Raw genomic sequence first — 24104 nt, forward strand, 5'->3', positions numbered from 1 at the left:
TAGTTGTTTGGGAAAAAAAAGTGGTTGTTGTACTCAATATGACCCTTGAAACAAAGGTTTATAACGCCCTTGTTAATTAATGTAAACACTTAAATTTGAGAAATAGTAACAAATAGACAAATACCACCCTTGATGTTAGTCACTATGCATAGAAACATTCATACCATAAGCATGTGGCTCAAATCAAGACCCAATTCCTTGCCAAAACACTGTAATAATTATTTTAGCAGTCACAAATTTTTTTTGTTTATTTGCCAATTAGACTATTATCTTCTTAATGTTTACATATATGGACAAGCATTCCTTATTGAAACAACCCATAATATATTGAATCCTGAGAATTTACTTACCAACTTATTGAAACAACCCATAATATATTGAATCCTGAGAATTTACTTACCAAGTTACCATGGCTGTCTAGCAGCAATGCTTTCACCATGGTAATGGGGAGAAGCACTTTATATAGTGCTGTATAAGTATTACACAGAAAAAAGAAAAAAAAAAGTGTAAAATACATATGCTAAAGGAGGTAAAATGATCACTCCCGAGCAACTACAACTACTTGATTTCCTACATTTTGGCCACTAAAAATTCCTACAAGAGCTGCAGGGCCATTTTCGAGGCCTTTGGCTGTGTCTTCAACATATGCCATCTTTCCTTCTCTAATGTAAGGCAGAACAAGGCCTAAGAAGTTGGGAAAGAGGTGATAGTAATCATACACTGTAAATCCTTCCCCTCGAATCCTCTTATATATCAAAGATAATAAATTTCTTATGCCTTCAGGTTGATCAAGATTGTATTGTGAGATCATTCCAGCTACTGCAATGCGACCGTGGAATCTCATGTTAAGGAGAACTGCATCAAGCATTTTGCCTCCGACATTATCAAAGTAAATGTCAATGCCTTCAGGAAAACACCTAACATCATTACCAAAAAAAAAGTCAGTGCCTCTCAGTTTTTTATAAAAGTTACTCTTGCAGTTGTAAGTAACAATTAAGCCTTGATATTGCTGTTGAGATATTTATCAAACGTTAGTTTCTGCCAACGTTTATTCTTTAATGTTATGCAATTTGCAGTCACCATGAATAAATTAGTGAATGCAGCGCAATTTTGCCTCACAGCAAATAATGAGAAATTTTGCCTCATTAATTTCGTTTAGATTATTTATATGCAAATTTTCCACTGACCTTTTAGAGCTGCATCCAAGTCATGCTCTTCCTTATAATTGAAAGCCTCATCGAATCCAAACTTGCTCTTTAGTATGTCAACCTTGTTCAGATAAAAGCAGGACAAGTATTGAAATTTCATTTTAAAAAAAGAGCTTGTTTCTATATCCCCTGCTTTAAAACAAAGATTCAAGCATGCATTGTAGCTTAGAATTTGGGTCCAAATAAGTAAAATCATACAACAGGGTGAGGACTAGGAGAATTTGAAATTTAATGTTTCAGAATATAATGCAAATTTGTGTTAAAATACTTTAAAAGTCTAACCAGAGGCAAAAATAACAACTTGTTCAAGGAGGAAAATAAAAAGATCAAACCTGCAAAATCAGTTCGAATTAAGAACAAAATATATACTATTGCTTCAAATTCATTTAAAATGGATGTTAGTAAAAGGTGATGATATAATCAGAACAATGCATACCTAGTACTTTTCTTTTTCAAATATTTTATAGAAGATTCCAATTAAGGTTGATGTACCTTTTCTTTGCTTCTAGCACTTCCAACAACATAACAACCCATCAATTTGGACAATTGCCCAACTACTTGACCATCTGCACCAAATGCTGATGAGACAAAAACATATTCTCCTTTCTTTGGTGAGCAAAGTTCAGAGAAACCGACATAAGCAGTCATACCAAGCATACCTATGTGCAAAAGTAAATCCAATTATAAGGAGCATTTAACACATTGTAACAAAATAAAGTGACATAGGAAAGACACATATACTATGTCAATGTGTTTTTTTAAAAGAAAATATCTATAGTTGCTAGTATGCAGAGGAGGAGATGGTGTAGAGGACAGAAAAAAGTGACACGAACAAGATAGATTATGTAGTATAAATAAATAATTACACTGCAAAGTATCAAATTCATCTTTAATCAGAGTTCCATGAATTGTATATTCCAATCATATAAAAGATTATGAAGTAAAATCTTTTTTATTTTGTTTCTTTAATTTTCTTGAAAATCAAATCCATCTTATAAACTTTTTTCCCAATTGATGAGCAAATTACTTACCAAGAAGTCCAGTATAGTAGGAAAAGGGCACATCAGTCAGTGTGTTGGATTTTAAAGAGGCTTTCAGTCATTGTGATGAGGCTGTATTCTTCCCATTTGGTTACCCCCCAAACGAAGTCTCCTTTCTTGAAGTCCGGGTGCCCAGATTCCAAAACTTTAGCCACTCCATACCCAACTATTGGCTACATGTTTCACCAAAAAAATAGGTTCATTTGTGAAAGCAAAAACTATGATAACAATTCTATTTATTTCAAACTGAACCATTTCATGGTTTAGATTAAATACAGCAAATTTAAAGGTGTATCCATTGCCATGTCAAGTAAGATAGTTATACAGCATATATGCAAGAGAGAGAGTGAGTCAGTGAGCTATGAGCATGGGCTTACTGAATGGAGAGCAAAGGAATAAAAAAGGTTATCTGGGATTTTGGCCTTGCTGCCTCGCATGTAAGGATCACAGGACAAGTAAAGGTTCTTCACCAACACTTCTTTTGAACCCTCTGGCACCTTCAAGCTTATGCTACTTGTTTCAAAGTACATGTCCGTTTCTTTGAGATTTCCATCTATGTAATCTCTAGCTAGCACCTGTTTGTTTCTCACTTCTTCACCATCACCTGCCATTGCTAAAACCTTTCCCTCTCTTTTTCTGTAGCCTGTTGCACTGCAAATAATAAAAGAGAGAGACTCTTTTTTATAGGCAAGATAGTGATCATTATCAGGTTTGTAATGAGCTACAAATTTGACTACTATTCGTCAAGAAAGAAACATAGATGTGACAATCATATATAGTTTAATGCTCTTTGATGTGAAGTTCTAACCTCTACACATCATGCTCTTTTGTACAAGACTCTCCAAATAGCATTAAATTGTTCAAAATTGACGGCTTGATTGTAACACAAAATTTTCCAATTACTTTTGTGTCAAAGCGGGATGATAAAATTGTACGCAGTGTATAGAGATTCTAGGAACACAATAAGAGAAGGAAGGCGCCAATTCAAGGCCTTGACCCAAAGCCCACATCTTTTAATGGTTTTTTTTTTTTTTTTAATGAAATTTTAAATGGCTTTACTCCTTTATATAAAGGCACAAAATTTTAGAATTATGCTAAAAATATCACAAATTTATGTATCTAAGGCTCACAAATTAATGAGTCACCAAGTTACCTTTAGCATTTTTTGAAATTGTACAATAATAAGTGGTTTAGAAAATAAAAATGGGTTGTGTATTTTTTTCTCACCCCTAAAAAGGTCTACAAAATTTTAAACTAATAGAAGCTCAACCCAATTTAACACCTTAATTTTTTTTTTTTTTTTTTTCGTTGGGAGGGGAGGATTGTTTCGAGACTTTAATTTAGTAAAGCAACATCCTACCCAGTAGATTGTAAATATTAATCACTTGATTCCTCACTTGGGTAGATACCAACCAGTCTCTATCTCTTTCTTAACACTAAAATCAATATATAATATCGCCTAATCTAAGATCAAGTAAATTTCATTTATAAATGAATGATAATTTTTTAAATTAAAATTAATGCTTAAACCATTATTTTTTAATTCTTTATATGAAATTAACTTTAATTTAGTTAGTGTTAATTCATCAAATTAACCTTCATTTAATTAGTATTAATTAAATTTATTTACTTGATATTTAAATATAAAAGATCCCATTTATTTTTATTGTCTTTTTTATTTAATAAATAGCTTAAAACTTGAATTCTTTTCCTCTACTTTTTCTTATCTATTTCATTGAGTGATCCACTACTTTTTTATATTTTTGGTTAGGTTTGTGATTTGTGTTTGTGCATTGAGCACTATGGCGTTAGGCTTACTAAATAGACTTTCTCATATGGATATTATTCTATTATATTTTAGTTTTGGATTTTTTTTTTTTATCTTGTTTTCTTTTTTACTTTGTAATAATAATTAGTCTTATCCTTAAAAAAAAAAAAAAAATCATTGGTAAAAGAGAATGTAATTTATTTGACTGTGGGTTAGTGGAAAATTAAGTCAATAACTTAGATTTTTCAAGTATTGTTAGCGGATGTTCTAAAGACATTTGTTAATTGAGAAAACATTGGGTCAGGAGCTAGCGTAAAACATGTGTTTTACGCCAGCCAATCCTAACCCACCATGTCACCATTTTTTTTTTTTCCAGCAAAAACATTAAGCCTTAAGCCTCTCTCCCTCTCTTTCTCTTCTCTCCTCACCTGATCTCTCCATCTTTGAATCAAACCCACAACCTCCATGGTCGGAGCTTCAAAGCTCAACACAAGCCACCATCACCACTGCCATGGCCGGAGCTTCAAAGCTCAACACAAGCCACCATCACCACTGCCATGGCCGAAGCTTCAAAACTCAACACAAGCCACCAGTCTTGCGGCTTGAGTTTATTACCCAACAACTCTTTCTTTTTCCCTCAGCCTCTGCTCTCTTCTCTTTCCTTTCTCATTTCTCTTTTTTGTCTTTATTCACTTATGTGCTTTTGTTTGTGCTTGGTGGTTCAACAATCCAGCCCCAGCCAAAAAAAAAAAAACAAAAATACCTCCACTATCACCCCATTTCCTCTTCCACTTCTCAACAACCCATCAACAACTACCATGCCACTAACCCATCAATAACACCACCGAGACTCATCATCACCATCGCCGAGGCACCTCCGATACAAACATCCAAGACCCACTAGCACCGACCCACTCACCCACCAAATCAAACCCACGAACTGCTGGACCATAATCACCACCGAGACCCACCAAATCAGCCCGTGAAACCCACGAATTATAGCACTCTTTGTAGACTTGTTAAACAATGTCGTCTAAACACTAAAATATCACAAAAAGTATAGCGCCAACCATCATCAATGGCGTTTTTCATTTTTTTTTTCTTTCAAACCACCAATGAGACAATGACTCGTAATTATGTGACACAATAACATAAACATTTAGTGTTAATTAAAAAATGTACTTACAGAATATAAAACATTAAGAATATGTCTACTACAAATAGGACCTCTGTTCACAAATTTCAGTCTTTCACCACCATTACACAAACATTTCAAAGAAAAAAAAAACATATCGAAACACACATATGGAGATAGAGGCAATGGCTAGTGTTAGAAAGGAAGTGAGCAACAAGCAGCTGATATTGAGGGACTATGTCACTGGTTCTCCCAAAGAATCAGACATGTATGTGAAAACTAGTACTATCAAATTGGAGATCCCAAATGGATCAAAAGCAGTTTTGTTGAAGAACCTCTACTTATCATGCGATCCTGTTATGCGAATTTGCATGAATAGAGCTGAAGATTCGATCTTCACTTCCTATACCCCTATCTCGGTAAGTCTTTATCTTCGTGTACACATATACAGTAATACACAACAATTTTTATAACAGTTGAATTAGTAAATTTTTATTCGTTCTTACTTGAGCCTATCACAATTTGACTCATCGACAATTGTGAATTATTTTTTGTGAAATGATTTGTGACTCTCTAGGTTATATATATTTTGATCATTTTGTATTAGGATGTAGATATGACTATTAATGCAAATTGATTGGTAATAAGTTGAGTTTTGAGCTAGCGATTGTGAATTGGTGCAAACATGCAGGCATTATTTGGGCACGGAGAGGCTGTTTGGATGGCCTATTTCCGTAACTCAATTCTCAGTTTCCATAACTCATAACTCAAAAATAGTGGGACCCATAACTCAATATCCGTTTTGCAAACGATAACTCTGTTTCCATAACTCTGTTTTCATCACTTAATTCTCTGATTTTTGAGTTATGAGTTATGGAAACTGAAAACACATTTGGCTGTTTTCAGTTTCCATAACTCATAACTCAATGGCATTTTTGTAATTAAACACACATAATGGGACCCATTACATTGTATTGTCAACTCATTTCCTGACACTGTCTCCTTCTTTTTCTCTTTCTTTCTTCTCCTGGGTTCGGTCTCCATTGTTCTTCCTTTTTTTTTTCCTTCTTCTTTCACTGGGTTTGGGTTTTTGGGTTTGGGTTTTTCAGGGTTTCAGGTTTTTTTTTTTTGATCAGCTCGTCTTCATCCCCTTTGCCCAGCCACGCCGACTGAGCCACCACCTCATCCAACTCGCGGCGAACACGACGACGAAGTTCTGGGCTTGGGTTTTTTTTTTTAATTTAATTTAATTTTATTTTTTATCAGCTCGTCTTCATCCCCTTTGCCCAACCACGCCGACCGAGCCCCCACCTCATCCAACTCATGGCGAACACAACGGCAAAGTTCTGGGCTTGGGTTTTTTTTTTTTTTTTCTTCTTCTTCTTTTCTTTCCTTTTCACTGTGTTAACATGGATGAAGAGAAAAGCAGAGAAAAACAGAGGAAAACGAAGAGAAAAATGAAAGGGAGAGGCAGGGGAAAAAGAAAAAAAAGAAAAAAGAGAGAGAGAGAGAGAGAAAGTCAATTGACAATGGGTTAGTGTGTGGGCCCACAAATAGTGTGAAAAATATTGAGTGATGGGAAGTGAGTGATGGTGCCAAACAGCCTTGTATTTTTGAGTGATGAGTGACGGAAATTGAGTGACAAAAAAAATGCATCCAAACAGCCTCTAAGGTTTTGGATTCCAGGCATCTAGACTACAAAGAAGGTGACTCTGTTTGGGGACCAGCTGTGTGGGAAGAGTACAGCCTAGTCGAGGAACCTAACCTTACTAAAATTCACCATATAGATGTACCACTTTCCTATTACACTGGAATTCTTAGCCAGTTATTTGGGTTGGTGGTTATTAGTTTTGCTTCTCACTATATATTTAACCTTTCCACTCAACTATATATGGCTATAAAATCTTCCATAATATTCCATAATTTGGTGAGATAAAAAATTGGGAGAAAATGGGCATTTGCCCCTTTCACCAAAACTTTTCAGCAAAATGCCCCATATCTGAAACTATTTAAGGAAATGCCCCTGTTTTAAAACTCGATTTTCTAAAATCGAGTTTCAATTTAACACTCGATTTTTAGACAATCGAGTTATAGCGAACTGAAAATCTTAAAAAAAAAATTTCTGGAACTCGAGTTCCATGTGAAATACTCGAGTTCATGGAACTCGAATTCCTTGAAAAAATTCAAGTGGAACTCGAGTTCCATGAACTTGAGTACTTTACATAGAACTCGAGTTCCAAAAATTTATTTTTTTAAGTCCACGTTGGCTATAACTCGATGTTCCAAAAATCAAGTTTTACATTTAAAACTCAATTTTTAGAAAATCAAGTTTCAAAACAGGGGCATTTTCCTAATTAGTTTCAAACATGGGGCATTTTGCTGAAAAGTTTGTGACAAATGGGTAAAAGCCAATTTTGGCCTAAAAAATTGTTATTTTAGTAGCTTCTATAATTGCAACTGCTCCTTTTTCTTTAGTGAGTGGATTTCACTTTTCATATCATCATATGTGTTTGAATCATGTACTTCTACTGTCACTTGTACTCATCAGGAGAATACTTTTTGAATTAAGGATCTTAATGATCAAGATTTATATTAAATATTATAAATATAAGATATATCTGAACCTTATATACACAGTTAAATATAGGAAATAAAATCTTATCCGATATATTGAATGTTTTCATATATATATATATATATATAAATGTGGGGTCATAAAGCCCAGTGATATACATCCACCTTTTGTACTGGGCCTGAGGTCCATGCCGAGGCCCATAATCGCATATGAAGAAGACAGTGGTGATCATGGCAACCCAGGAAACCATGCTGAGGACAACTTTGTCCTCAGCTAGCCAAAGCCGAGGTAGAAGAAAAGTGATTTACCAGCAAAGACAATCTTCCAAAGCACTCCAAGAAAAAAGATAAGTACAGCAAGTAAGCACATTGGAGCATGGCGGTAGAGCAATTCCAGGAAAAGCTGCTGCCTTCACATTAAATGCTCCACAACTAACACTCTGGCCGCATTAATGTGGAAATGATACCTGAGCAATGGCTTTTCAGACTCACGACTACTACCTAAGAGCTTTGGGATGAGGTTGATGTGACAAAGACCAACAATAACAGATCTGACCTGCACTTGTATGGTGGAGATGAAGGAGGAAAGTAGTATATAAGGAAGAAGGAGCTTTGAGAAAAGGGATCAGAGATTTTACCAGAGAAAACACCGTAGCAATCTAAACTAACTTTGTAACCATTGTCACTGTCACTCAAGAAATAATAAGTTGAAGCTCCTCGGACTAGTGCCGAGGATTGAATTGCTTGCTCAAGTCCATATTTGTTTTACTTATTCATTCTTTAAATCATCTTCAGCTGTTGTTACACTCATTAAAGCCCAGTTTTTCTACCCACTCTCTACGAATTTATTGTATTGGGCTTGCTAGGCTTGAATTCACTTATCCCTTAGGAAAAGTGCTCAAACCCAGTCCTTACAATTGGCACCATCTATGGGGAGAACTTGTGTGTTAGTGAGTGCAACAGTTAGACATGGTAGAATAAGGTCCACACCAAGAAAACCCATGCCAAGTAGGTCCCTAACGGACAGAACCCGTAGGATCCCAGCGATAGGGTAATTTTCCTGGCCTTGAACATGAACAAAATCAGGAGAATGAAAGGAATCGAGAGGGAAGTGTGCATACCACCCAGACGAGCAAAAGCCATTCCCAAGTGGGCAGTCGCGTATCCTAGAGACAAAACAACAACCAAGCCATGCAGCAGGAGATAGATGACTTGAACAAGAAACTACGCCATGCACAACAGAGGCGGTCTCCTTCCAGTTCTGACATATCCTCTAATGATGAAGAGGATGACAATTACAGGCAGAGATCAAGAACTCCTCCAAGTAAGACCTTCTCTTATGAAGACAAGCACCATCAGAGAAGAAAACACAAGGGCCTATCTAGTAAGGGTCTGGGTAATGATGCCATGAGTAAGGCTCTGGATCATATCTCTAAGTCACCCTTCACATGTGAGATAGAAGGGGCTAGGCTACCTCAGCGGTTCCATCAACCTACGTTCACCGTTTATAATGGTCGAACGGACCCCGTAGAGCATGTGAGCCAGTTTAATCAAAGAATGGCCGTCCACTCCAAGAACGAATCTTTGATGTACATGGTTTTCCCATCTAGCCTAGGACCTGTAGCGATGAGGTGGTTCAATGGCCTGAAAACGAACTCCATAGATTCCTATAAGCAGCTCACCCAAGCCTTTGGCTTTCGCTTTATTACGAACAGCAGGGTTCCTCGGCCTCTGAGTTCATTGTTGTCATTATCCATGCATGAGGGAGAAACTTTAAAAGCATACTCGAACAGATATTGGGAAATGTATAATGAGATGGATGGCAACTTTGATGACGTCGCCATCAGCACTTTTAAAAGCGGTCTCCCAACCGAGCACGGCTTGAGGAAATCCTTGATTAGCAAGCCTATCATTAGTGTACGTCAACATATGGACCGAATCGACAAATATAAAAGAGTGGAAGAGGACCAGCTGCAAAGGAAAGGAAAAGAGAAGGTTATCTCTCAAAAGAGGAGTGATTTCAGGTCGGATCGATACAACAATAACCATCCGAGGAGAGATTTCGTAGGGCAATTTATATCAACCAACACGCAGATGGTTAATGCTGTATTCAGAGAACTGGTACATCAGGTTTTGGAGAAAATCAAGAATGAACGATTCTTCAAGTGGCCAAATAAGATGGCTGGAGACTCCATGAAGCGTAATCAGAGTCTGTATTGTCAATACCACCTGGATCACAGACATACTACAGAAGATTGTAGGAACCTTTGGAACCACCTAGATCAGCTGGTCCGAGAAAGGAAACTGAGGCACCTTTTGCATCCTTCTAGTGGTCATCAAGGCCGGTCAAACTAGGAGCCCTGGAGAGACACTTCTTTAAGACCACCCATAGGAATGATAAATGTAATCTTTGTTACTCTGGGGAGGACGGGCTTATGCCTTTCTAGGGTGATGTCTGTAGCTTGACTACCCGCCGATGACTATGGCCCAAAGCCAAAAAGACCCAAAGTGTATCCTCATCTGGTCTTGAGTTTCTCCGAGGAAGACAAAATTGGAACCATCCAACCCCACGACGATGCGTTGGTAATCACTCTTTGGATTGAGGGTTACGACGTGAAAAGGGTAATGGTAGATGATGGTAGTGGAGCCAAGATCATGTACTCCGATCTCTATAAGGGGCTGAAGCTGAGACCAGAAGATTTGACGCCCTACAGCTCCCCCTTGATGAGTTTTGATGGGAAGATTGTTATGCCAAAGGGCTAGATTAGACTACCTGTGCAAACCAGCTCGAAGATAGTGGAGGTTGACTTCATTGTGGTGGATACTTACTCCCTTTACACTGCCATTGTGGCCAGACCTTGGCTTCATACCTTAGGAGCTGTTACCTCCACCCTGCATCAGAAGGTGAAGTTCCCTTCCGAGGGTGGGGTCCTGGAAATTCGAGGTTGCCAGGCTACGGCAAGAGAGTGCCTGGTGGCTACCATCTCACATCAGCCCAGAATAGAGTCCTCGGCTCGTGTTGAAGAAATCTCATAGCAATCAAAGACCCCGACATCGCCTATTAATGCACTAGCCAAGGAAGCAAAATGTGAGGATTTAAAAAAGGTGATCATTGGCGATGACTCGGAGAGGTTCTTCCAGGTGGGATCTCAATTGCCCCTTCAGGAAAAGGAGGGATTGATAGGGTTCCTTAGAAAAAATGCTGATGTGCTCGCATGGGATGCTTATGATGCCCTAGGAATTGATCCGAACTTCCTATGTCACCACTTAAATGTAAATCCATTAGCCACTCCCAAAAAACAACCACCTCAACACACATCCAAAGAGTATGCCGATGCTGTCAGGGACGAGGTGAGAAAGCTCAAGCAAGCAGGGGCTATCAAGGAGGTGTTCTACCCTGAATGGTTGGCTAACACTGTGGTTGTAAAGAAGAAGAGTGGGAAGTGGCGAGTTTGTATGGACTTCACAGACTTAAACAAGGCGTGTCCAAAAGACCTATTCCCCATGCCTCGGATAGACCAGTTAATGGATGCAATTGTAGGCCATCCTCGGATGAGCTTCTTAGATGCCTTTCAAGGCTATCATCAAATACCACTAGCCCTGGGTGATCAAGAAAAAACAGCATTCGTGACTCCTATTGGAAATTACCACTACAAAGTGATGCCCTTTGGTTTGAAGAATGTGGGGTTTACCTATCAAAGGATGATAACTAGAATGTTTGAACCACAGCTGGGCAAGAGTATTGAAGTCTACATAGACAACATGGTGGTAAAGAGTAAAGTGGTGTCCGAGCACGTGAGGGACCTCGGAGTCATTTTTGACGTCTTAAGGAAACACAAACTGCGTCTCAATGCCTCTAAGTGCCCATTTGGTGTCAGGTCTGGCAAATTTTTGGGCTATATGGTAACTCATAGGGGAATTGAGTTGAGTACAGATCAGTTCAAAGCAGTTCACAATCTGCAACCTCCTCAGAACCCTAAAGAAGTCTAGAAACTCACTAGAATGATTGCAGCCTTAAATCAGTTTATTTCCAAATCTGCGAATAGGTGCTGACCATTTTACCTTCTGATGGACAAATGGAAAGGATTTAAGTGGTCCGAGGATTGCGCTTTGGCCTTCCAGCAACTTAAGGAATACCTATCCTGGCCACCCATCATGTCCAGCCCTAAGGCCGACGAGGTTTTGTTCGCCTACATTACGGTGGCCCTTCATGCTGTAAGCTTGGTGTTGATACGAATTGATGGTGGCATACAACGGCCAGTCTATTATGTGAGTAAATCATTACATGAGGCCAAGGTGCGTTATTTACCATTGGAGAAGGCAATTTTGGCAGTAGTGCATGCCATGTGAAAACTCCCTCATTACTTCCAAGCACACACAGTTGTTGTTCTAACTCAGCTTCCACTTAAGTCTGTACTCCGAAATGCCGATTACATGGGAAGAATTGTTAAGTGGAGTGCAGTTCTAGGGGCTTTCGATATCAAATCCATGCCTAGGATCTCTGTCAAGGGCCAGGTCCTCACTAATTTAATAGCCGAATTTGCCGAACCCTCGATAGAAATAGTAGCAAAGGAGCAAAACGTGGATGGAAAATTGGTTGGCACAATCTCCTTGCAAGGACCCTCACGCTGGAAAGTACGTTGATGGCGCAGTAAACCAAAGGGGATCCGGGGTGGGACTAGTTCTAATATCTCCTGAGAAGATTACTATAGAGAAATCATTGAGACTAGGGTTCTCGGCCATAAACAATGAAGCCGAATATGAGGCTTTATTGCAAGGAATGGTCATGGTACAGAAAATGGGGGGAAAGGCAGAGGAAGTGTTCTCAGACTCGAGATTGGTTGTGGGCAAATGAAGGGGGAGCTAAAGGCTAGAGATGTAAGAATGCAAGAGTACTTGAGTCAGGTCAGGCACTTGCAATCAGATTTTGAATTCTTCGACTTGTCACATGTCTCTAGGAGTGGAAATACGCACGCAGATTCATTGGCCACTCTTGCCACCTCCTTGGCGCAGGGTTTACCTCGAGTTATCCTTGTTGAGGACTTGTGCAAAGCGGATGGAGTCAAGAAGGACATGGTTTGGATCCATCAAGTCAAAGTGGGTCCGAGCTGGATAGATCCTATAGTGAGCTTTCTTAAAGATGATACACTACCTGAAGAGAAATCAGAAGCTGAGAAAATACGAAGAAAAGCTCCTCGTTTTTGGCTGCCCGAGGATCACAAGTTGTACAAGCGCTCCTATTCTGGGCCGTATTTGCTATGTATACATCCCGAAGTATCAGAGTTACTGCTCGAGGAGTTGCGTGAAGGAATTTGTGGGAGTCATACAAGAGGAAGATCTCTGTCCCATAGAGCCATCACTCAAGGATATTGGTGGCTAGGTATGCAGAAGGAAGCCCAAGAATATGTCAAGAAGTGTGATCAATGCCAAAGGTTTGCCCCAAACATCCACCAACCAGGAGGGGTCCTCAATCCTCTCTCCAGTCCTTGGCCGTTTTCTCAGTGGGGCTTGGATATTGTAGGTCCTTTCCCCAAAGTGGCTGGAAATAAGAGATACTTATTGGTCGATACAGACTATTTCACCAAATGGGTCAAAGTCGAGCCCCTGGTTAACATCAGAGATATGGATGCTAAGAAGTTTATTTGGAAGAACATCGTTACTCGATTTGGGGTCCTTCATCTCGGATAACGGCCTTCAATTTGATAGCAAGGCCTTCAGGAAATACTATTGTGACCTGGGAATTACAAACATGTATTTCACTCCGGCCTACCCCCAAGGAAATGGACAAGCCGAGGCTGTTAATAAAGTCATAGTCAATGGGCTGAAAAAGAGGTTGAATGATGCGAAGGGAAGATGGGTGGAAGAACTGCCACACGTTCTGTGGACATATCGGACTACACAGCATCGGTCAACAGGAGAGACTCCCTTTTCCATGACTTATGGGGCTGAGGCTGTCATCCCCCTAGAGACTAGCTTCCCAATGTTGAGAATGAGTACCTTCACTCCAAGCAACAACGATGAACTGCTAGGAAAGACTTTGGATTTAATTGAAGAGAGAAGAGAAAAGGCAATGATCCACCAAGCCTATTACCACCAGAAACTCAAGTAAGGGTATAATGCCAATGTGAAGCTATGGCCACTAACATTAGGAGACTTGGTGCTGAGAAAAGTTTTGGAGAATGCCAAGAACCCGACCTAGGGAAAGTTGGGGCCCAACTAGGAAGGACCATATCGCATCACTTCAGTAGCAGGAATACGTGCATATTATTTAGAAGACTTAGATGAGAAGACTGTACTCCACCCATGGAATGTAAATAACCTAAGAAGGTATTATTGTTAATGAAAGCAGTTTTGTTTGCACTTTGATTTATTGTAATTGCGTGTCATGTGGTTCACTACTATCTAAGTATTAGACAGAACCAAGGTCTTGCATAGCTCCTCGGACCACAAACCTTGGGGAAACTAATAACTTATGGCAACTATCTAAGTATTAGATAGAACCAAAGTCTTGCATGGTTCCTCGGACCACAAACCTTGGGGAAACTAATAACTTGAGGCAACAATCTAAGTGTTAGACAAAACCAAGATCTCGCATGGCTCCTCAGACCACAAACCTTGGGGAAACTAATAACTTATAGCAACTATCTAAGTATTAGACAAAATCAAGGTCTTGCATGGCTCCTCGGACCACAAACCTTGGGGAAACTAATAACTTATGGCAACAATCTAAGTATTAGACAAAACCAAGGTCTTGCATGGCTCCTCGGACCACAAACCTTGGGGAAACTAATAACTTGTGGCAACTATCTAAGTATTAGACAGAACCAAGGTCTTGCATGGCTCCTCAGACCATAAACCTTGGGGAAACTAATAACTTCTGGCAACGATCTAAGTATTAGATAAAACCAAGGTCTTGCGTGGATCCTCGGACCACCAACCTTGGGGAAATTAATAACTTGTGGCAACTATCTAAGTATTAGACAGAACCAAAGTCTTGCATGGCTCCTCGGACCACAAGCCTTGAGGAAATTAACTACTTTAGACATTTATCTAAGTATTAGACAAAACCAAGGTCTTGCATGAATCCTCGGACCACCAACCTTGGGGAAACTAATAACTTCTGGCAACGATCTAAGTATTAGACAGAACCAAGATCTTGCATGGATCCTCGGACCACAAACCTTGGGGAGACTAATAACTTCTGGCAACTATCTAAGTGTTAAATAGAACCAAGGTATTGCTTGGATCCTCGGACCACAAGCCTTGAGGAAATTAATTACTTTAGACATTTATCTAAGTGATAAATAGGACCCTAAATGGAGCCTGGCTCCTCGGATCACCTACCCTGTCCTTATTCAACAAAGATGTAAACAAATGTCCGTCCATGAGCATCACTTAAAGCATTTTAAGGTACACTGGGCTTATCTTTCCTTTATTGTCAATACTATAGTGTCTCCTTGAGGTCAGTAAGTTTATAAAAAATGTACCTTTGCATGTCCTGCCATAATGTATGAACCTAGAAGTTGGAGGTTTATTTTTATAAGTACTGTGAACTTAGCATCTTTAGCCCATTGTGGTAACCAATTCAGAAGGTATGGGATCTACATTATAAACTTAAATTCTTTTGTGGTCCACCCAATAAAAGGCAAATTGCATTACTAAGATTACTCAATTATCAATTAAAGACTAAGTTGAAATTTACATTATGGACTTAGTATTTTTTGATTGTCCGTTCAATGAAAGATGAGTCACACTACTAGGATTACTCAAATGTTAGTAAAAACACAAATCATATAAGCAAAGGGCCTTATCATTGAAAGAAGTGCACACATTTCATTACAAAAAAGGCAATTTCATTACAAAAAATTCTAGTACACTTAAAAAAAAAAACAACAACAGCAACACAAATAAACAAAAACAGCCTATTTATTTAGCTTTATAGTCAACTTGTCCTTGGAAGGTTGCTGAGAGGCTGTGTTAGAGGCTTCAGAATCCTGGCTTGGAGGACTGACTTTGAGGGGCATAACAAGGGAGGCCAAGACTAACTCCATTTTCTCAGGGGCCTCCTTCTCGGCAGGAGGAGCTTGAGGGCCAGCTAGAGGCTTCATCACATCTTGGGGTACTTCCTGGTTAATGATTTTCTCTTTTTCTGACACCCTAAGATGCTCAGTCTCCTCGGCAGGCTTGTCAAGAGGAGTAGGAGCATTGGTGGCACTGTCTTGACCTACCTCTACCGCTTTGGGGGTAGTATCGGCTTCAGAACTGGCAAGAGCAGACTCTCGGACAATAGGGGGTAATACACGTTCTCTGCTCTCCTAAGTTCAGATGAAGCCTCAACCCCAGCTTGGTTGAGGGCTTCGACCCAAACTTGGGAGCAGTAGAGCCTGCATACCCCTGGAACTTGGGCTCTGAGATTGGTCTTAGTCTCAGCCACCCCTATCTCATAAGCTTCCTGCTCGGCTCGCTTTTTAGTCTCCTCTGCCTGCTTCCTAGCTTTCTCTGCCTCTGCTCGAGCTTTTACTGCCTCGTCCCTGGCCTTCTTCATAGTGTCATTGGCTTTCTCTACACCTTCTAATTTTTTCTTGAAGGACTCAATATGCCCTTTGGTAGCAGCCAGTTAGTCCTCAGCCTTGCGAAGGAGTAGCCTTTAGTCTTCGGCTTGCTTCTAAGTGCCCTCTAAAGCCGAATCCGTACTCCTCTTCTCCTTCTCCTCGTCCTTCAGCTTGTTTCTCAGGTTCTGGGTAGACTGGTCGGCAATGTTAAAGGCCTCCACAGCCGCAACATGCCTATTCCTCTTATCTTCCAGTTGTCTGCTGTAGCTGTTGGCCATCTCCTCTGCCCTAAACGTGGCCTAAACAGCCTAAAAAAGAAAACAAATGCAAGGTAAACAGAGAACAAAGGCTAAAAAAAAGGGGGCTAACTAACTAAACTAAGTAAGTTGGAAACCTTACCATGCCCAAGTACCTCTTGAGGCTGAGAAAGACCTCCTGCCTCCGAAAGGATCGCAGCTCGGCCATGTCCGAGGCTAGTAACAGGGCCCTCTCCAAAGCATCGGTCACATGACTGCCAATGCCTCCCTGGAAGTCCCTGATGGAAGCATTCTCCATCAGGGGGGCCCCATTGAGCATTGGAGCCAGGAGCCAAGCCTGGGGCTCAGGTAGAGGATCGACCCTCTTTTCAGATCCTCTATGCCCAACTTTTTGTTACTAGGCAGCTCGCTGGGCCTCCTCTTCCGGTGTGGGGCGAGACTTCTCAACCTTTATCATCTCCTTACCCTTTGACTCCCTTTTTCGTTTGGGGTCGGAAGGCTCGGGTCTCGGTGGTAGGGTTAGCTTAAGAGGAGGAGGAGGAAATTTGGATGGAGTAGGAGGGAGCTTGCTCTGAGAAGGGGAAGGTGGTTTGTTCTGAGCTGCTCTCCCTTGTGTCTCCCTCCCCAACTAGGACTCTCTCAAATCTAGCAAGTTTGTTTTTTGTCTCCTCTGTATACCCATATCTTCTTCAAAAGGAGTTTCTACCCAGGGGAAGTCTGCTTCAGTATAGTTTGGGTCGCCGAGATCACCAGAAGGGTCCTCAGACAACTGAGCTCGGTTGAACACCTCAAATTTGTCCTCGTACGAACCTAACTCAACGACTTCTTCTTCTTTCTTTGTTTTTTATTCCTCTTCCTTTACCACAGGATGGGAAGAAGAAGAACCAACCAAAGGTATGCCCTCTAGAAGTGAAGCACCCTCAAGGAGCAGGAAACCCTCAACTGCGACGCTGATCCTATGGAGACGTGGATCGCGGGCCTTAATGACACACTTTGGCACTTGGAAAGCGCGAGAGATTGACGTATATCCTAGTATTAGGTGAGCCATCCTGAGCTGATTGTCATCCTTGTTCACAAACACCTCGGCCTTGAGGATGTTGTCCAAGCTCTCCCTGTTAACCAAACTAAAGTTTGGTTCAATGGCGCGTCTGTCTGCAGAACCATGAAAAGCAAACGGTTAGAAGCCAAAAAACACAAATCACGATAAGACAGTGAACAAGTCCTACTTCTATCTCTAGAGCCCCACCTGGTCGCCCCTTTTCCGTCGGGCAAGGGACGCCATCATGCCACTTCCCGGACACGATTAGAAAATCTTTGTTTAGCCCCTTGCTAGACTCAAGAAGGCATTATATGAGCCTGATTTCAGGCTGCCTTGTTTTCAGGTAGTACCCCTTCCCCTTCAGGTGGTGAAGGTTATAGTCCCAATTCAAATCATGATGGGTCAACCGTAGCTCCATTTTCTTGTTTAAGGCGTCCACACACCTTAATATTTTGAAGACGTTTGGGACGCACTGAGTGGGGGCTAGCTTAACAAACCTAAGGTAATCTCTCATCACCAGCCCCATAGGGATTCTCACGCCACCTTCTATGAAGGCGACCATGTGAATCACCACCTCACTCTCTTGCCTTCGAAAATGCCATTCGCCTTCCTCACAATATCTCAGGCCCACGTTAGGTGGAAACTTGTAGTCAGCCTTAAATTTTTCCATCCCTTCCTCGAACTCTACCAAACTCTTAAATCTATCCATCCCCAGGAAAAGTTTAGAGAAGCTAAAGAAAGTCGGGAAAAAGAGGCGAAGGAAGAAAGACACAGAGAAAGGAAAGTAAAGAAAATTTGAAAAGTTTGGAAAAAAACTTACAAGGATGAGGAAAGTGTCCTCGGACAAGCTTTTGAAGAGACACAAGTGAGTGAGAAAGATTGGCAGATTTAACGTATGTGCGCAGGAGCTCTTGAATGCAAAGGTAATTTGGGAAAATTGATTTAAATGGGTATTTATACCCAAATCGAAGTAGCAACGGGAGTTTTCCCGCTCATGAGTTGGAAAAAATCTCCACCGTTGGATCGCCATCGCGCCGTAGAACGTGGGGGGCAACCAGTCGCAGGAATTTAATGAGGGTGAGCTCCAAATGTCGAAGCATCAGGAACATGCCTTGGGCAGTTAAAAAGGCACTGACACCGGCAGAAGACAAGACGTGATAAGCCTAAGGTACACCCGAGGACATCAAAATCCTCCTTTCTGTCCAAGGTGCCAGATAGCAGAATTTTGAGGGGCTATTGTGGGGTCATAGAGCCTAGTGATATACATCCACCTTTTGTACTGGGCCTGAGGCCCATGCTGAGGCCCATAATCGTATATGAAGAAGACAGTGCTGATCATGGCAACCCAGGAAACCGTGCCGAGGACAACTCTGTCCTCGGCTAGCCAAAGCCGAGGTAGAAGAAAAGTGATTTACCGGCAAAGACAATCTTCCAAAGCACTCTAAGGAAAAAGATAAGTACAGCAAGTAAACACACTGGAGCATGGCGGTAGAGCAATTCCAGGAAAAGTTGTTGTCTCCACATTAAATACTCCATAACTAACACTCTGGCCGCATTAATGTTAAAATGATACCTAAGCAGTGGCTTTTTAAACTCACAGCTACTACCTAAGAGTTTTAGGAGGAGGTTGATGTGACAAAGACCAACAACAGCAGATCTGACCTACACGTGTATGGTGGAGATGAAGGAGGAAAGTAGTATATAAGAAAGAAGGAGCTCTGAGAAAAGGGATCAGAGATTTTACCAGAGAAAACACTGTAGCAATCTGAACTAACTTTGTAACCATTATCACTGTCACTCAAGAAATAATAAGTTGAAGCTCCTCGGACTAGTGCCAAGGATTGAATTGCTTGCTCAAGTCCATATTTGTTTTACTTATTCATTCTTTAAATCATCTTCAACTGTTGTTACACTCATTAAAGCCCAGTTCTTCTACCCACTCTCTACAAATTTATTGTATTGAGCTTGCTAGGCTTAAATTCACTTATCCCTTAGGAAAAGTGCTCAAACCCAATCCCTACAATATATATAGGTTATCCTGGTATAACAGCATATGCTGGTTTCTATGAAATTTGTTCTCCTAAGAAAGGAGAATATGTCTTGGTTTCATCTGCTTCCGGCACAGTTGCTCAGCTCGTTGGACAATTCACAAAGTTGATGGGTTGCTATGTGGTTGAAAGTGCAGGAAGTCAACAAAAGGTCTTCTCACTCTTTTTTAATTTTTTATTAAAAGATCTAGTAACTTATTATATTGTATAGATAACATATAATAAAATATGCAATCTCATGTTTCAATTATATATTTTTTCCTATATTTCTAGTGTTTTTAGAAATTAAATATCTCATCCTTTTTGTTTTGTTTTGTTTTTATTTAATTTTTTATAACAATATTGGCATATATTATTTTAGTGATTAATTAATTTTAAAATCCTAATTCCTAAAAAAAGAAAGAAAGTAATATCAGGATAATTCCTTTAGTTATATAATTTCTAGGGAATCTTTTTGTTGTGTAGCTTCCTGGAAATTAGTACTGATCGATTGCTTTCCCTTTGACCACTGTGTGCTTTTAAATTGTTCATGGGATATACATGTGTAATAAATAACAAGTGATGTCAAGGTACTAGAATTTTATTATAAGAACATTATAAATTGATATATTAGTTTATAAATTCGAAGTAAACTTTAATTGAAAATTGACTATTATAAATCCGGTTTAAAACACTAATATTACTATTTTCGTACGTGTTCTAATAAGTATTATTATTTACTCAAAAAAAAAAGAAGAAGGGATGTTTATAAACCCGTTGTTTATAATTCCAGTCTACAACTACAAATGTTAGACCCTTTTGTAGTTATACTCTAATTATGTAATGTATTATAAACCCGGTTTAAAACACTAGTATTACTATTTTCGTGCATATTCTAATAAGTATTATTGTTTACTAAAAAAAAGGGGATGTTTATCCTACATTGGTTGTGTGTGTTTAATGTCCGTTGTTTATAACCCCAGTCTACAACTACAAAGGTTAGACCCCTTTTGTAGTTGTACTCTGATTATGTAATGTATTATAAACCCGATTTAAAATACTAGTATTACTATTTTCGTGCGTATCCTAATAAGTATTATTGTTTACTAAAAAAATAATTGAAAATTGACTAATTTTATTATAAGAGCATTATAAATTTATACATTAGTTTATAAATTCAAAGCAAACTTTAATTGAAAATTGACGTGACAGTGACAATTTAACTACTAATGTATCACCATTTTAATTTGTCTTTTTTTTTTTAATAATTGTTTTTTGAAACCATTTACACTAGTCATCAAGTATTGAAACTTGTAATACTTTATATCATTTTTCATTTATATATTAAACTAACATTATGGGAATTTAGAACTTTTTGAATTTCTGACTATTTATCAACTTTGTGTAGTCACCATCTAAATTTTCATATCTAATTCTCTCTTGGAGCCTTCTCAAAAAAAAAAAAAAAAAAATCTCTCTTTGAGAGCAAGTGGTATGAAATACGTTGCCATGTCTCTACTGATGTTCTGGAAATAGCGTACATATGAAATAATTACTTTCCTTTTTTATTTCTTGGTAAAGGATAGATGGTGCTAATTGCAGGACAAAATGGGCTTCTGCCCTTTTCCACAAAACTAATTAGTCTTTTGCCATTCTTCCCAAACTAAATAGGGAAATGCCCCTCTTTTGAAACTCGATTTTTTCAAAATCGAGTTAAATCCTATAGTGACGTTTTTAAGGACCTATAGTGACGTTTTTAAGGACCTATAGTGGCGTTTCGTAACTTGATATCCATAAAATCGAGTTATAGGCAATAAAATTGCCTATAACTCGATTTTGTGAATATCAAGTTATAAAACGTCACTATAGGTTCTTCAAACGTCACTATAGGTCCTTAAAAACGTTACTATAGGGCTTTAGAATTTTTTTTTTTTTAACTCGATTTTGAGAAAGTCGAGTTTCAAAAGAGGGGCATTTCCCTATTTAGATTGGGAAGAAGGGCAAAAGGCTAATTAGTTTTGTGGAAAAGGGCAAAAGCCCATTTTGTCCGCTAATTGCATATATAACATCTGTTAAATGAATACTTATTTGTTGTCTTCAATCAGGTTGATTTATTGAAGAACAAGTTTTGGTTCGATGAGGCTTTCAATTATAAAGAGGAGTGCGATTTGAATGCTGCTTTGAAAAGGTCAGTACTTGCTACTGTGTCACGCACATGTGGTACCAATCTAAAATGTCACCATAAGCTTTTAAAGCTCACTTTTTTCTACATGATATATATATATAGTTATATTAATTTTTCTCTTTAATGTTACAAAATAGGGTTAAACTATATAAAATCATAGTTGTTTGGTATAAAGTGATCCAATAATACTAAAAAAATTTATCTTCTCTAAAGAAATTTTATTTAAAAATATAGTTATTTTTCACAAATTGTGTTATCTAACTCTTTATTTATTAATACAATACACATTACCATTGGTTTCTCTTTTGGCATGGCAGGTATTTCCCGAATGGTATTGACATTTACTTTGAGAACGTAGGAGGGAAAATGCTTGATGCAGTTCTTCTAAACATGAGAGACCACGGGCGCATAGCTGGATGTGGAATGACCTCAACACACAATCTTGATGAGCCTGAAAGGATTAAAAATTTGATGTTTATCATATACAAGCGAATTCGTATGGAAGGATTTTCAGCCATTGAATACTTTCACCTCTATCCCAAGTTCCTAGACCACATATTGCCATACATTAGAGAATCAAAGATAGTTTATGTGGAAGACTTAGCTGAAGGCCTTGAGAATGGGGCAGCAGCTCTCCTAGGACTCTTTAGTGGCTGCAATGTTGGAAAACAAGTACTTGTAGTTTCTCGTGAATAAGAGCACGTTCAGACAGTAAATTGTTAGGGACATATTTTACGTAATTGACTAATCCTTTGACAAAATATACTTTACTTGTAATTGGGTAGATCTAGGATGTGTTTAAGACTTCAAGAAACATGTTGTTCAAGTCAAGTGTTAAAACCATAAAGATCTGACTAAGAAACAAGTGAAGAAGAGCTGTTCATTAATGCTCAACAACAATCTCGACAGAAATACTTTTATCGAGATTTAATGTTGAAGCTCGACATAAGCTGTATCTGTCGAGAATTACGAAATTAGACTTTTCAGATCTAATTACACGCATATTCTTGTGTGTTTGTGTAGAGTTTCTTTTCTCACAACCCTAGACATATATAAGGATTATTTTAAGGGCCGTCATAAGAGATAAAAAAATTAATACATGCAGATAGTGATCTAGTTCATCATTCTTTCTAAAGAAGCTATTGCGTCTTTACACTAAGGGTTTTGTAACCAAAGAACTTTCTGATCTTCATTGTTGATGAAGTGAAGAACTTTGCAGCCAAAATCTTCTTCAAGTTGGTGGAGTTAGTCATGTACTAGGATCTGTGCATCATTCGTTAATCACGTACTGGGATTCGTGCATTGAACGGAGAAATTGCCGCTACAATACAAGTTCAATTGGGTATTAGGGTAAGGGTTCAACTGTAGGTTGGTATTTCGAGATAGGTCAAAGGGTTTGGTAAAATTTCTTATACTTGTAACCACTTGTGATTGATAATAGTGGATTCTTAAGAGTGGTGATCTTAAATTCATTTGGTGGGATTTTGCCTTGAAGGTTTTCCCTATTTGTAAACAAATCATTGTTTCAAATTTAATTTCCATTGCATTTAGTTTTAGTTGGTGATTTGTTTGTGCTACCATGCCATTGCATGTAATTTGACTAATTAATTAACTTCGGTAATTAATTAATTTGTAAGGGGTCAATTCATTTTAACCCAACATAAATGATTTGGAATAAAATCCTATGCATGTATTTGACAATTGGTTAATTTTGTATTCCAATTTCATATATATACATTTAGAGAAGATTAATAAATGATATGTTATTTTTTAAGGATTTTTTATATTTATAATTATTATATGCAAAGAGGGGTTTGTATTTATTGAGATATATTAATTCTTAATATTATTCTACATATATTAAGGAATAGTTATTGTTATTCTCTTGGAGATAGATAACTATTCATTGGTTTAATAGCATTCACACTATCCCCAAGGGAATTTTTTTTACTAAAATGATAGAAGTATATTAATCAAAAGAAAATACAAAAGAAATTAAGCCTAGCCCAGGAGTTTTACAATATTGAAATCGGCCCAAAGAACAATTGATCTATTACTCCAGAAGCACCAAAACTTAAAAAAAAAAAAAAAAAAAAAAAAAAAAGGTAGATTCATAAACAGATATTTCATCTGTGGGGGAGGAACTTGGCAAGTCTCTGATATTCTTTGAGCACGGAGTCTGCCTGCTTAAAAATCTCACTCGGGTGGGTTTGAACATGCTTAAACTGGAAGCGGTTACGAGCATTCCACAAAGACCACGACGTTATAGACCATGACGTTATAACCCACAGCTTGAGTTCCTTTCTATCAAGGCTTTGT

General features: G+C 38.7%; 1 protein-coding gene and 1 pseudogene across 1 annotated transcript; one reads left to right on the top strand and one right to left on the bottom strand.

The window, feature by feature from the left end:
- Positions 1-538: 538 nt before the first annotated feature.
- Positions 539-2940, bottom strand: LOC115965880 (annotated as a pseudogene).
- A 2396-nt stretch (positions 2941-5336) lies between these two features.
- Positions 5337-22481, top strand: LOC115965149 (2-alkenal reductase (NADP(+)-dependent)-like). Its single transcript, XM_031084339.1, has 6 exons — positions 5337-5570; positions 5843-5900; positions 6816-6971; positions 19606-19772; positions 21706-21788; positions 22103-22481. Exons 1-6 carry the CDS (start codon positions 5337-5339, stop codon positions 22479-22481), a joined length of 1077 nt encoding a protein of 358 aa, XP_030940199.1.
- Positions 22482-24104: the final 1623 nt, after the last annotated feature.

The sequence above is a fragment of the Quercus lobata genome, chromosome 10 (assembly GCF_001633185.2).
Source record: "Quercus lobata isolate SW786 chromosome 10, ValleyOak3.0 Primary Assembly, whole genome shotgun sequence".
NCBI lineage: Eukaryota > Viridiplantae > Streptophyta > Magnoliopsida > Fagales > Fagaceae > Quercus > Quercus lobata.